This window comes from Lolium perenne, chromosome 4 (assembly GCF_019359855.2).
Source record: "Lolium perenne isolate Kyuss_39 chromosome 4, Kyuss_2.0, whole genome shotgun sequence".
Taxonomy (NCBI): domain Eukaryota; kingdom Viridiplantae; phylum Streptophyta; class Magnoliopsida; order Poales; family Poaceae; genus Lolium; species Lolium perenne.
This window is the reverse complement of record NC_067247.2, coordinates 92959078-92974123: the sequence shown is the minus strand read 5'-3', so window position 1 is coordinate 92974123 and position 15046 is coordinate 92959078. Positions and strand designations below refer to the sequence as shown.

The 15046-nt window shown below is 43.4% G+C and overlaps 1 protein-coding gene across 14 annotated transcripts; it reads left to right on the top strand.

Moving 5' to 3' along the window:
- Nucleotides 1-6302: 6302 nt before the first annotated feature.
- LOC127293330 (O-fucosyltransferase 1) lies at nt 6303-13758 on the top strand. 14 transcript variants are annotated; one of them, XM_051322921.2, is made up of 11 exons: nt 6303-6575; nt 6695-6761; nt 9589-9756; nt 9854-9974; nt 10252-10333; nt 10442-10518; nt 10633-10721; nt 11365-11488; nt 11614-11897; nt 12276-12405; nt 12916-13758. In XM_051322921.2, exons 3-11 carry the CDS (start codon nt 9749-9751, stop codon nt 13495-13497), a joined length of 1497 nt encoding a protein of 498 aa, XP_051178881.1. In that variant the 5' UTR covers nt 6303-6575; nt 6695-6761; nt 9589-9748; the 3' UTR covers nt 13498-13758. The 14 variants fall into 14 exon arrangements, with proteins under 14 accessions (XP_051178881.1, XP_051178880.1, XP_051178874.1 ...); XM_051322920.2 differs by having other exon boundaries at nt 9543-9756; XM_051322914.2 differs by having other exon boundaries at nt 9518-9756.
- The last annotated feature ends 1288 nt before the right edge of the window (nt 13759-15046 follow it).

Sequence of the window (15046 nt, the reverse complement as noted above, 5' to 3'; positions counted from 1 at the left end):
ATAGAGCATGCTAAAATTTGGTTTGCATATTTGGTTTCTCTAAGGTCTAGATAATTTCTAGTATTGAGTTTGAACAACAAGGAAGACGGTGTAGAGTCTTATAATGTTTTCAATATGTCTTTTATGTGAGTTTTGCTGCACCGGTTCATCCTTGTGTTTGTTTCAAATAACCTTGCTAGCTTAAACCTTGTATCGAGAGGGAATACTTCTCATGCATCCAAAATACTTGAGCCAACCACTATGCCATTTGTGTCCACCATACCTACCTACTACATGGTATTTCCCGCCATTCCAAAGTAAATTGTTTGAGTGCTACCTTTAAAATTCCATCATTCACCTTTGCAATATATAGCTCATGGGACAAATAGCTTAAAAACTATTGTGGTATTGAATATGTAATTATGCACTTTATCTCTTATTAAGTTGCTTGTTGTGCGATAACCATGTTCACCAGGATGCCATCAACTATTCATTGTTGAATTTCATGTGAGTTGCTATGCATGTCCGTCTTGTCTGAAGTAAGAGAGATCTACCACCTTATGGTTAAGCATGCATATGTTAGAGAAGAACATTGGGCCGCTAACTAAAGCCATGATCCATGGTGGAAGTTTCAGTTTTGGACATATATCCTCAAATCTCAAATGAGAAAATTATTAATTGTTGCTACATGCTTATGCATAAAAGAGGAGTCCATTATCTGTTGTCTATGTTGTCCCGGTATGGATGTCTAAGTTGAAGAATAATCAATAGCGAGAAATCCAATGCGAGCTTTCTCCTTAGACCTTTGTACAGGCGGCATAGAGGTACCCCTTTGTGACACTTGGTTAAAACAGTGCATTGTGATGATCCGGTAGTCCAAGCTAATTAGGACAAGGTGCGGGCACTATTAGTACACTATGCATGAGGCTTGCAACTTATAAGATATAATTTACATGATGCATATGTTTTATTACTACCGTTGACAATATTGTTTCATGTTTTCAAAATCAAAGCTCTAGCACAAATATAGCAATCGATGCTTTTCCTCTATGGAGGACCATTCTTTTACTTTCAATGTTGAGTCAGTTCACCTATTTCTCTCCACCTCAAGAAGCAAACACTTGTGTGAACTATGCATTGATTCCTACATACTTGCTTATTGCACTTATTATACTACTCTATGTTGACAATATCCATGAGATATACATGTTATAAGTTGAAAGCAACCGCTGAAACTTAATCTTCTTTTGTGTTGCTTCAATGCCTTTACTTTGAATTATTGCTTTATGAGTTAACTCTTATGCAAGACTTAATTGATGCTTGTCTTGAAGTGCTATTCATGAAAAGTCTTTGCTTTATGATTCATTTGTTTACTCATGTCATATACATTGTTTTGATCGCTGCATTCACTACATATGCTTTACAAATAGTATGATCAAGATTATGATGGCATGTCACTCCGAGAAATTATACGTGTTATCGTTTTACACCTTCGGGACGAGCAGAACTAAGCTTGGGGATGCTGATACGTCTCCGACGTATCGATAATTTCTTATGTTCCATGCCACATTATTGATGTTATCTACATGTTTTATGCACACTTTATGTCATATTCGTGCATTTTCTGGAACTAACCTATTAACAAGATGCCGAAGTGCCGATTCTTTGTTTTCTGCTGTTTTTGGTTTCAGAAATCCTAGTAAGGAAATATTCTCGGAATTGGACGAAATCAAAGCCCGAGGGGCCTATTTTTCCACGAAGCTTCCGGAAGTCCGAAGACGAAACGAAGAGGGGCCACGAGGCAGCCGAGCATAGGGCGGCGCGGCCCTGCCCTGGCCGCGCGGCCCTATGGTCTGGGCACCTCGCGCCGCCTCTTGACCTACCCTTCCGCCTACTTAAAGCCTCCGTGATTGAAACCCCGGTCACAGAGAGCCACGATACGGAAAACCTTCCGAGAGACGCCGCCAACGCCGATCCCATCTCGGGGGATCCAGAGATCGCCTCCGGCACCTTGCCGGAGAGGGGAATCATCTCCCGGGAGGACTCTACACCGCCATGGTCGCCTCCGGTATGATGTGTGAGTAGTCTACCCCTGGACTATGGGTCCATAGCAGTAGCTAGATGGTTGTCTTCTCCCCGTTGTGCTATCATTGTCGGATCTTGTGAGCTGCCTAACATGATCAAGATCATCTATCTGTAATTCTATATGTTGCGTTTGTTGGGATCCGATGAATAGAGAATACTTGTTATGTTGATTATCAAAGTTATATCTACGTGTTGTTTATGATCTTGCTTGCTTTCCGTTACTAGTAGATGCTCTGGCCAATAGATGCTTGTAACTCCAAGAGGGAGTACTTATGCTCGATAGTGGGTTCATGCCTGCATTGACACACAGGACGGTGTGACAGAAAGTTCTAAGGTTGTGTTGTCTTGTTGCCACTAGGGATAAAACATTGATGCTATGTCTAAGGATGTAGTTGTTGATTACATTACGCACCATACTTAATGCAATTGTCTGTTGCTTTGCAACTTAATCTGGAGGGGTTGGATGATAACCTGAAGGTGGACTTTTTAGGCATAGATGCAGTTGGATGGCGGTCTATGTACTTTGTCGTAATGCCCAATTAAATCTCACTATACTCATCATGATATGTATGTGCATGGTCATGCTCTCTTTATTTGTCAATTGCCCAACTGTAATTTGTTCACCCAACATGCTGTTCGTCTTATGGGAGAGACACCTCTAGTGAACTGTGGACCCCGGTCCAATTCTCTTTACTGAAATACAATCTACTGCAATACTTGTTCTACTGTTTTCTGCAAACAATCATCTTCCACACAATACGGTTAATCCTTTGTTACACAAAGCCGGTGAGATTGACAACCTCACTGTTTCGTTGGGGCAAAGTACTTTGGTTGTGTTGTGCAGGTTCCACGTTGGCGCCGGAATCCCTGGTGTTGCGCCGCACTACATCCCGCCGCCATCAACCTTCAACGTGCTTCTTGGCTCCTCCTGGTTCGATAAACCTTGGTTTCTTTCTGAGGGAAAACTTGCTGCTGTGCGCATCATACCTTCCTCTTGGGGTTCCCAACGAACGTGTGAGTTACACGCCATCAGTACGCTCGTACTCATACCACTCTTAAATCCCCTGCTTAGATTGTCTGAATCAACTTGAGGAGGACAACGACAACCCTGAAGGAGCAGAAGACATCTGCTATGAAGAACCAGACCTCTCCGGAGGTATAGAAGGAGTTGACTACCTCATCGTCTACGGAATCGGGGAAGGTTCCGAAGGAGAACAAGCGTAGACCTATCTAATAGTAGTAGTATCCGAGCAGTACAAACACTTAGTACTTAACTGCTCGTTGAGAATAATGTATAACTTAGTAAAACTTCTATATTGTAAGTTGAGTCGGGTTCACCTCGAACCCAGGAGTAGTCCTCTTAGGAACCAAGAGGAACTCTGAGATGACATGTACATATGGTTTGTAATAATAAATGAATGAGTTATGGACATGCTATGTTTTGTTGTACTACTATGAGGGATGTAATATTTGCGGATTGGTACTCCGTGAATGTTATATCAACGACTGGCATACTACAACATGCAGTGGTATGCAAGGTCACCACAGTATTGCAGCCATGAAGTCATCCAACATGTTAATACCCACAAGAAATAAACCTTTAGAGTCCACTAAAGGTTTTCTTATCGCTGCAGGTTCTCTCTAATAATATCATTCCGTGAACAATAGAAGTACCATACTCCATAGGGCCATTTAAATCAGCCTTGCCGTCGGTACAATTAGGGAAACGAATTTTGGAAGGAGGATCGATTTCTTAGCTGGAGTGGCGCTGGTACAACTCCGCGGACAGGCTTGGGGACATTTGGCAGATTAGAGCATGACCCAGAGATCTGCGTCTTGAGTCAAATTGTCTGGATTTCCTACCCGCGGCGCTTGTAGCAAAGCATGATTTCGGAATCAGGAGCACTGAAGCAAGAATAAAATCTTTGCATATGCCATTGAAGGCGGAAACACATCGGGAGGGATCAACATGGAAGGTCAGGTGGGCCAGGGCATGAGAGGCACCTGGGCGAGACGGGGCGATGCAGGAGAGGTGTCGGGGAGGGAGGTGGTGCCGGATGCCATCCACGAGTTGGGCAGGGCGAGTGCGCCGGGATTGGCCAGGGTGTCTCGCTCGCTCGAGGCATCGTCCTCGAGTTGGACATGGCGGAGGCGTTGGCATCCAGGGCGACGGGTGCTGGGTGGGGTAGCGGCGTGAAAGGTGACACTGCAACAACGTAATCGCCTCGGGTAGGGCGACAGTATAATCGTGTGCAGGATTGTTGGGCTTTGGTCCATTTGGGTGCTAGCGACGAAGGACGGAAGAGGAAGTGCGACGAAACGAACAACGTACCACAAGTATGGTTGACGACGGAACGGGTTCCCCTTTTTAAGTAGTAGAGAAATCTTTATAGCATGCTAATTATGTCTTATTGTACTTTCTCTACTGGTCTTATTGTACTTGCTCTAATGTGGTACCTGCTCTTGAGAATGGCGTTAGTCACCACAACGAAGATACCAGTCCCTCGGGTAAGTTGGACAATAGGTTTTAAATTGTGTCGGTGTAGTAAAATACTACCTTCTTTTTAGTTATTGTCCGCTTTGAGTTTAGTCAAAGTTAAACTTTACAAAAATTTAGCAAAATATATAAGAAAGAATATCAATATCCATAATATAAATACAATTAAAAGTATTACAAAAATATGTGCTTTCTCCGTTTGTCTAGATTTTCATGTATCTACCCTAAACCTATTATTGTTAGATGTTGATGTTTTCTCCTAAATATGAGCTAGAAATAACAATAAATAAAAAAAGATACAAATATATCCATTTCAGGGTAAAATATACCCTTTACTTTAATTATTTAAAATTATTTTATTTGGAATTTGATGATTTACAAAGGTACTATATGTACCTGAACTTTATACTTTCTAAATAAAGAATAAAAAAGTACCTACAATACCTTTTTGAAAGCGTTTTATGTAGTCATGTTGATTAACTTTGTAGAAGTTTGTCCACCCCTACGAACCAGTCTATATTTTGTACAAATTTTACGAATGAAAGCTCTTAGTTTCATATTTCTGTATCCTTTCTTGAACTATGAAACTAATATATTTGAAAAAAATAAGTCTCTTCCCTTTAATTTTGAACTTCAATTTGTTACCCTAGAAAAAAAACCCTAATCCTTTGAATACGTGATATCCCACCTTTTTCATTTCTACAATGTTTATTAGAGCTCGTTTGGTATCCAGGAATTCGGCCCGTAATTGTGGAATTCATTTGGCAATTCCAAGAATAGGTTGTTTGGCTGTCATAGAATCATAGCGTCATTTCATTTGGAAATTCCGACGGGGAATTTTATTTTTTGCCCCACTTTACTTCGCTACTCTATAATTTGCCCTCTTTTATTTTGACCTCACTTTTTTGCCACTTTTTTACTTTGGTAACTTTACTATTTGCCCTTTTGGACTATTTTCGCTTTCTTCTAAGGGATTTAGGAAAAGTTGTAGACCGAAATGTCCCTAGCTGCACATCGGAGTAGAACTAGATCGGACCTGAAACAATTCCATCCCGAGCTTCGCCGCCGCCCTTCCCTCAGCAATCCGAGCTCTGACCACCTCCCTTCCTTAACCTCTCATCTAATCCCCTCTCTCCAACGAACCAGTTCCCTATCCCCAATCCCTTCTCTTGGTGCTCGGCCACGACATGCTGGGGAGGGTGGACTATGGAGTCATACTGGATTCCCTGCTAGTTCGTCGGAGGAGCATCCACTGCTGCCTCGGCGCTTGCGTTGCAGGGGAGTAGAGGGAGTGGCGACCGGCGCTTGGGAGGTGGAGCTTGGCGGCCATGGCGCTGTCGAGGACGGCTGAAGGGACAGTGGGGCGAAGGGGGCGGTGCGCGGCCTCGTCGGCTCCACCGGGCCCTTGCAGCACGACCCGCACGGCGACTCCATTGCGCGCGCGACCGGCAGTGGCGGCCAGTGCAGCGGGGAGGGCAGATGCTGAGGGCGGTTGTTTGAGGTGGAAGAATCGTGTGGGGATTCAGTCCGACGGCCATGTGAAGCTAGAACATGGCCAAAGATGATTTCCTGGGAGAAGCACCCGGTCTCCTCTGAACTGGGGGAGAGACGAACCAGAAGACACGACACGAGCATCCGATTCCATGGCAGGGTGGCCGCGGGGGTAAAGTTGTAATTGCATGCGGGCTCTACCTGTCAGAGGGCAAATAATACACTGCCAAAGTAAAGAGTGGCAAAAAAAATGAGGTAAAAGTAAAAGAGGGCAAATCCTAGAGTAAAATTCCCCCGTCTCCTCCTCATCCGCCTCCCTCGCCGCCGCCTCCTCGATCCCATCTGCCTCGCCGGCCTCGCTACCTCCACCTCGCTCCCTCCGTCTCCCTCCCTCCCTCCACCTCGCTGCATCCATCCCTCCCTCCATTTCTCCTCTTCTCCGGATCAAGATCCAGGCGGCCGCCATCTCGCCATGGAATCTCGTGCGACCGCGTTTTCTCTCCGCCTCCCTGTCGACCTCCAGGTAACCTTCTCTCCCGTCTGATCCCTTCTTCTCGCAATCTCTCCTTTTTTCTCTGATTTTAATATTTTCTTTTAACCTAGCAGCCATGATAACCGGTTCCCAATCGTTGTGCCCCTCAGCTTCTACCGAACTCCAGATCCCCATCTCTGTCAATCAGTGCGAAGCCTTCCCCTGTCCATCTCCAAGGTAGCCTCTCCTCTCAATATTTATTCATGCCACAGTTATATGAGCAGCAGAACTACATGTGACGCTCTTTCTTGGTTCTTGTTCCTTTTTCCTGGAAAAAGCATATTTGGATGCCCATGTGATAGAGAGTCGAGTGTGAACATTGCCCACAAAGTCAAGTATCTACCGCTGCTCCTAAGTCAAGCAACACGGCAGAACGTCAGGATAGGCTACCAGTAGCAAGTAGCAACTGAATAAACATGGTAGAATGTCAGGATAGGATAGGCTAGCAGCAGGAGGTTGATCAGCTCACGAGTAGTGCAAATATGGTCCTTTTGTATCAATTTCAGCACATATGTTCCCACGTGTGTGTATGTACTGGTGTTTAACTTGTTAATCGGTTATTTTTTACTGCTTGTTAATATATTGTTGCTTGTTGTTAAACATGGCCTGAAGTTTGTAGTTTGCTGCAGCACTATATTTCCTAAATGATGGTGCGGCTTAACTTGGTTTATTTTTGCACTCAACTAGTTCCATACTATACTTATTGTAGATGGCTGATCTACCACTAGAGTTATATCATGAGAAGAGGAAGAAAAGGAAGCGGGCAGCAGCTGGGTTCTTTATTACCGTAGTTGCAGTAGCTCAACATATGTATTGTAGGAGAAAGATAGTTGAGCTTGGTGATTTCAGTGAGGAAGAGGCCGAGACTAGAATTAGGAGGCAGATGCTTAGGAATATTTACCTGGGTCCAAATCTATATTGCTATGATACTCCTAAGGTTTACCAAAAGGTCCTTCTTTGACCTATGTGCCATGTTACGTGAAAGGGCTGGACTGAAAGACACCTTTCATGTGACCGTTGAAGAGGCTGTGACCATTGTATTGCTTGTACTTAGCCATGGAATGAAGTTTAGGTTGATTTCGTAGCAGTCTACCTGGAACTTATTTAAACTCTGGAACTTGTTTAAACTCTGGAACTTGTGATGTGGCAGCCTTTGTGATATGCAACTTATTTAAACTCTGAAAATTTTATTTATTAAGTTGATGCATTTATTTTTTATGGACTAGAACTTTGGAACTTGGATGATATGTAGATTATGATCTATGTTTCGGTAAAAAATTATGAGAAATACTTGTTGCAATCACGTGATGCATGTGTTTTTATTTTAGTACATGGAAACTATTTACAAATTCAATATTGAATTCTACTGTCATTTGCAATTCCTGTGGCAACCAAACAAGTGTTTATTTCTGGAATTACAATGTAAATGAAATGAATACATGTATTCATTTCAAAATGCTACAAATGAGTATACAGTTATATTTTCTAAACAAGATGTACATGCTCAAACAAATCAAAACGAGTATACAGTTGCCCAGCAAAGAAAAATGACTGATTCACGCCTCATATGGCATGGATTGGCCACCGAATCAAACATTAAGCAAAAAAAATTATTCTGCAATGGCCGAGTGAGAGAGGGCGAGGCAGGGCATCACCTTTCGCCAGGAGGGGTGTTCTCGGCTACAGCTGGTCGCCTAAAGGAGATCCGGGCAGTGCAGAACCCTAGCAGACGGCGGTGGCCTGGGACGACAGGGAGCGGTGGCTTTGATGGGAGCAGGGGCCCGCGGCCTGCAGGGGAGAGGTCGAGGGCGACCTTCACCCGAACGGATGACAGAAGTGTTCAGTCGCGGGGGAGGTCGACAACGCCGGCGGAGGTCAGGGCCGGAACGGGCGGCGCATGCCTCAACCCTAGTCGCCACTCCGCCTGTAGGCTGCAGCGTGGTCGGAGGCGTGAGACGGCGCAGGAGGTGAATCTGTGCGGAACCGATAAGCGATTTCCAAAAAAATTTCTCCAATCCTCGTATCGGTTCCGCACATATTCACCTCCTGCGCCGTCTCACGCCTCCGACCACGCTGCAGCCTACAGGCGGAGTGGCGACTAGGGTTGAGGCATGCGCCGCTCGTTCCGGCCCTGACCTCCGCCGGCGTTGTCGACCTCCCCCGCGACTGAACACTTCCGTCATCCGTTCGGGTGAAGGTCGCCCTCGACCTCTCCCCTGCAGGCCGCGGGCCCCTGCTCCCATCAAAGCCACCGCTCCCTGTCGTCCCAGGCCACCGCCGTCTGCTAGGGGTCTGCACTGCCCGGATCTCCTTTAGGCGACCAGCTGTAGCCGAGAGCACCCCTCCTGGCGAAAGGTGATGCCCTGCCTCGCCCTCTCTCACTCGGCCATTGCAGAATAATTTTTTTGCTTAATGTTTGATTCGGTGGCCAATCCATGCCATATGAGGCGTGAATCAGTCATTTTTCTTTGCTGCCTTGTTACACGTAGGGCAACTATATACTCGTTTTGATTTGTTTGAGCATGTTCATCTTGTTTAGAAAATATAACTGTATACTCCATGAATCGGTCCATATACTGATGCTATGCAGAAAACAAATCTTGCTTGATTTATGTGATTGAAAATTTCAACCTCATATCATGCAATTATTTAATCGCTCATACTTGACAGCACCATGAAAGATGATAGTGCGGATAAGAACAAAGGGATATGCTAAAGAAACAGTGGTTATTTTGTTATATTTTGTAATATATTGGACCCATTGGATTGGGCCTAAAATTTGTAATTCTACCGTACAATATGATGCTAACTACTTACTAATTAATTTATGTACTTCATGTATTTTCTGGTGAATTTATATAGTAGAAAAATACATTTACACACAAAATTTCATAACCGTATCAAACAAATGGTTCCCTGAAATTCCAGCGCAGTCTTCTCATTCAGGACTCACTTCAGGGCCAGCTTGCAAAACGATTTTATCATCCAGAATCACTTCCACCAGAGAATCAGGAGCTGGAAACAGAAAATCCAGGAGTGGAGCTCTGCCAAACAGGTCCTAAGATTCCTAAATTTTCTACATCCGGATCTATTCCTGCTCTCACCCCCGTCCAGCTCCGAACCCCTCGCACGCGGCACGACCAAATCCTAACCGCCTGATCCCAATGCGCAGGTGAGCTGCCTGCTCCCAATTCCTTTCCCTTGTTTTTTTTCCATTGTGGTCTACTTTGTGCTGCTGATTTGATTGGTTGGGTGAACCATGATCTCAGGGGCCTCAGAAGCAAGGCGTTACTGTGCCGGCTGTGGGTCGCCGTAGCCGTGCTGGTTACCGGCACCATCTGGCTCTGGTCCTCCTCCTCCATTGTCCTCCTCGGTACCTACAGGGTCCAGGTGTGCTCGCCTCTCCCACGCCTGTTTCTATAGTGATTTCGTTTTGCTATATGTTCTGCTTGGCGTTGTAGGGAAGGCCGATAGGAATGTCATCAGAGTTGAAGAGAAATGCCCTAATTTTCTTAGATAAACTTTTGGTGCATCACTTATATTTTCAATTTAAATTCATTTCACCAATAGATTGAGTAATGCTAAATGTATGGAACTGAATTGTATATACACCGCTTGAATTTTCACCAAATTATATCTTATACTGACATCAGTGCTATTACTCAAGGATTTTTTTGTAAATGATTTGTGGAGAACCGCAGATTCAAATGGGTGGAGAGCATCTTCTGCACCACGCACCTATTGGCTTCGTAAGTTTCTCTCTGTATCCTCCCAGAACCACACGTTACTGCTCCAGTCTTATGCCATTCTATGTGATGGCAAAATAAAATCCTGAAATGTGATCTCTCTACCTGCAGCCCCACCAACTGAATCTGAGAGCAATGGGTACGTGCGTGTCCGGTGCAATGGTGGCTTGACCCAACAACGCAGTGCGGTATGATTAATATAAGAAACTTTGTCTCTAAAGTAGCGTATCATGCAAGTTGTTTTACGTATTCATGGCAACATAGCTGACAGATGTATGATTATTGCTGCTTTGATTTTGTAGATATGTAATGCTGTTGTTGTAGCACGAATCATGAATGCTACACTAGTGCTGCCAGAGTTAGACACAAATTCATATTGGCATGATGAGAGGTACATAAGTCTGGATTATTGCATGCAAAGTTACCACAAACTCTGTGTTCTTTATGGTTCCTTCTGTTTGAGCAGTATTTTTCTTCCTACAAAGTAAAAGCAGTGTCCTCCCAAAGTTCACTGCAGAACTTTTCTTGTCAAATATTCTGCAGTTTGCAATGATGGATTTATATAGCTTTGTAATGCTTTTTATGCCTAATGTACATGGTATTACCATAAGATATTGGCATAAGTGTTTTATGTAGTCATGTTGATTAACTTTGTAGAAGTATTTGAGTCCAGGTGATAGTAGATAATTATCACTTCGTAACCATTAACCAGGTTATTGGAAAATACTATACTTCTAGAATGCTGAAAAGGTGTCTATATAAATTAATTTATGAAAATTTGCAGTGTTGGAATTTATTTGGTAAAATTAGTTTGTTGCAGTAGGACTCTAGGAGGAACTTTTACAGTTACAAGAATCTTAAGATGAGTTCATCGTAATAGGATTCTAGCAGGAACCTTTAGAGTTAAATTATAGTGTATGAATCCTTATGTTGGACATTACAGTTTGTCACCTTTTCAGCATCCGGCCTGAAAGTTTGTTCATAGTATACTGGATAATGAATTGTGAGCTAAGTTGTTCTATGTATGGGACCAGTGGTTTTGTAGGTATATATGATGTTCCCCACTTCATCAAGACATTGAAATATGATGTTCGAATTGTTATGAGCCTTCCAAAAATCACTGCAGAGGGAAAGACCAAGAAGCTCAGAGCACATAAGGTGAATATATATTTAGAGCTCAGTAGCACTCTAAATTTAGCTAACTAAAGTCGCCTTTTCTATCTTTGCAAAGTCATTGTTTTTTGTAGAGATTTTATACTTATGGAACACTTTGGTCCTCACAGATGGAACCACCTAGAGATGCACCAGTTACTTGGTACAGAACAACTGCTCTAGAGAAGATAAGGGAGTATGGTGCGATATATTTAACTCCATTTTCACACCGATTGGCTGAAGAAATTGATGAACCAGAGCTCCAGAGATTGAGATGCAGGGTGAATTATCACGCACTACAATTTAAGCCAAATATCAGGAAAACAAGCAGTGATATAGTGAATAAGCTCCGTTCAGAAGGCCATTTCATGTCAATTCATCTTCGGTTTGAGCTGGATATGCTTGCATATGCTGGGTAGGACTTTGATAACCACAGTGTGTGATTGTTTAATTATAAAGTGTATCCGTTGATGGAGAAGCCTATCCCTGGATTTTTTTTTTCTGTAGTAGGTCTAGGAAAGTGCATCCTTGAACTCGTTTGGGACGGGCCAAACATGGCCCTTACGTGGAACTCGTACCATTTGTTCATTCATTTATATCAAATTATTTTCAGTCATTGATGCTGAAATTTTAGAAAACCATTATCTTATTTAACTCATTAATTTTGACTATTGTTGATAACCTATACATTAAAATCTGTTATATGCAGTGGTTATTACTTGCATGTCTTGTCATGTAATTTCGTATTTGTGTTGCTAGACATGAAACCTTACATCCAAAATGAAAACTGCAGGTGCATCGACATATTCACACCTAAAGAACAGGAAATCCTGTTGAAGTATCGGGAAGAACATTTTGCAACAAAGAAACTTGTCCACAGGGAAAGACGGCTCATTGGAAAGTGCCCTTTAACTCCAGAAGAGGTACTGATTCTTCTTAGACATTGTTCCTGATGTTTGTTGAGTGCTAATATATAATCTAATTGTGTGCCATCAGTAAAAGTAAATTACGCTGGATTGGGGTACAAATTTAGGCTCAGTACATAGTTAGGTAATTTGTCATTTTTGTATACATTAATCCAGATTGTGTTTGAACTTACTTGGAATCTTGGATATATATCATCACAGTCTAAGTATGGATGTGCCAAAGTTCATTTTTTTAAGCTTCCAAGTATGCTTTTCTAATGGAGCTTCTGAACTTCCAAAATACGAAACTTAAATAAAAATATTGAATATGGGAGTCGGTGAATGCCTACCTTTTTTGGTCCTCTTGAGCCACAAAACCAAGGCATCAGAGTACTTTGGCCCTCAGATTAAGCCGTACGTTTTTGGCTCACACATGGCAATGGTTAGTTTGAGGTCCACAATAGAACTTGTTTCTTGAAATATTATTTATTTAAAGCACAAAATAAATATATTTATATTGTCTTGCAGGTAGGTCTTGTTATACGTGCTATGGGATTTGATAACACAACACGGATTTACCTTGCTTCTGGAGAACTCTTTGGTGGGGAACGTTTCATGAAGCCATTCAAGGCTATGTTTCCACGTCTAGAAAACCATAGCATGGTTGGAAGTGGAAAGCTGGACAAAGGGCTAGCGGGGTCGGCAGTTGATTACATGGTCTGTCTCCTGTCGGACATTTTTATGCCCACATATGATGGCCCGAGCAACTTTGCAAACAATCTCATGGGTCATCGCCTATACTCTGGTTTCCGAGCCACAATCACACCAAACAGGAAGGCCCTTGCTCCAATATTCATGGACATGGATGAAGGGCATGCATCTGGATATGAGGAGAGGATCAGGCAGGTCATGTTCAGCACCCATTTTGGCGCCCCCCACAGGCGCATCCATCCAGAGTCTTTCTACACAAACTCATGGCCAGAGTGCTTCTGCCAGATGAATGCCAGGAATCAAGCTGACCAGTGCCCACCCAACAATGTACATGATGTCCTTGAAAGTCAGTTCCACTCAACTGGTGAGGTGTCGGTGGCGGCAAGCGCCAAGAGATGATGTGTAGTTAAAAGGCGTCTTCGCTGTAACGTGCATTTTTCCCCCTACTCGGCAACCGTAAGCCGGGCAAAGGATTCTCGTTTTGCCCCTGTCAAACTGGAGACTCGAGCAAGGCGAAAGGCTGAAGAGTGATGTGTGTTTTGGGTGTGTTGAAAGGGACTCAACGAATCTGTACAGTTGAGTTGTGAGGGGTGTTGAATGCTAATTTGACTTGAATACTTGGCAACTTGGTTCGTTTTGCGCAGATTAGCTTTGATCTTAGTTCTTTTGTTGTGTATGATTGTCAACGCCATCTGCAATGATTAGGTGGATGGCAGAGGGATAGCTGCAGTTTTGAGTACATGTAGCTAGTTGTGAGATTTTAGTTTTATTAATAAAACTCTTGTTCGCCTGCGCAAAAAAAAAATAAAAATCTGCACCTACATATTTTGTCTTTTGACGATTTTGTTAAATTGGCAACTTTGTGGGAGGGCGTGTTAACTAGAATCAGAATACTGGAGGTCGTGTTAACTAGTGAGTTCAGAGTGTGAGTTGGTTGGTGGTAAAATATCTTCTAAATTCTGATGAAGCATGATTTCTTCTTATAAATCATCTTCTTTTCATCTTCTGTTTCTGAGTCCAGATGTTTGTTACATTCTCAGATGTGTTAGAAAAACTGTTAGAGCTCGTTTGGTACCCAGATATTCATTTCATTTTGTACCAAATGAAATGAATACAGGAATTCATTTCATTTGTATTTGGATTCCAAAAACGCACACACGTTTGGCTGCCACATGAATTTGCAAATGACTCTAGAATTCAAAATAGAATTGCTACATTATCACATCCACGTGAGCATCAGATGAACTGCAACAAGTTAGATGAACTGCAACAAGTATTTCTCATAACTTTTCGAACTCAAAACATACATTCAGATACTAAATGACTCTGGATTTAAAGATGATCAGATTAAGGCTGCTTTTCTTTTGTTTTCTGTATCTGCACTCACCAGCATGACTTATGATGAAACTGGGAGCAAGGGACAATACCAGACACAATAGAGACGTCTGAGGCAGTGGCGGAGTACAGCTGCTCCCGGAGAGCCCACCGGTGGACAGACCCGCCTTCACGTTTTTTTTTTGCACACAAGGCGGGATCTACGACCCCAGTGGAGCATTTTCATTTAAGCACACGTGGCAGGTACAATTTGCAGGAAGGCCCTTTGTCATCCCTTGCCCTAACAAACCAACTATTTAAAGTAAGGGCCTCACACTTTACACAAAGCACCCTAAAATTACAGAGGAAAACACGATCAAGGACAGTGCCTCTGCCACCGGTCGCCGGCGAGCTCCAGGCGTATCCGCCGAGCTCAGAGAGCTGCAAGCTCGAATACTCTTCACCGGTGAGAAGATCCAGCCGCTGGCAACCACCAGTAGACCGGGGACGCACCACTTGGCCCTCTGGAAGCGTCGAGCACCAGCTGCAGAATCGGAGGGCCTCCGAACGGAGGTTGAGGATGGGCCACCTTGCTGGCCGAGAATCACGGCGACGAGCTTGGTCGCCGTGTGTT

Coding starts and splice junctions, on each gene's coding strand:
- LOC127293330 (XM_051322921.2), top strand. Junction 10,519..10,632: donor TGACCCAACAACGCAGTGCG/GTATGATTAATA, acceptor TTGATTTTGTAG/ATATGTAATGCTGTTGTTGT. Junction 11,489..11,613: donor AGAAGCTCAGAGCACATAAG/GTGAATATATAT, acceptor TGGTCCTCACAG/ATGGAACCACCTAGAGATGC.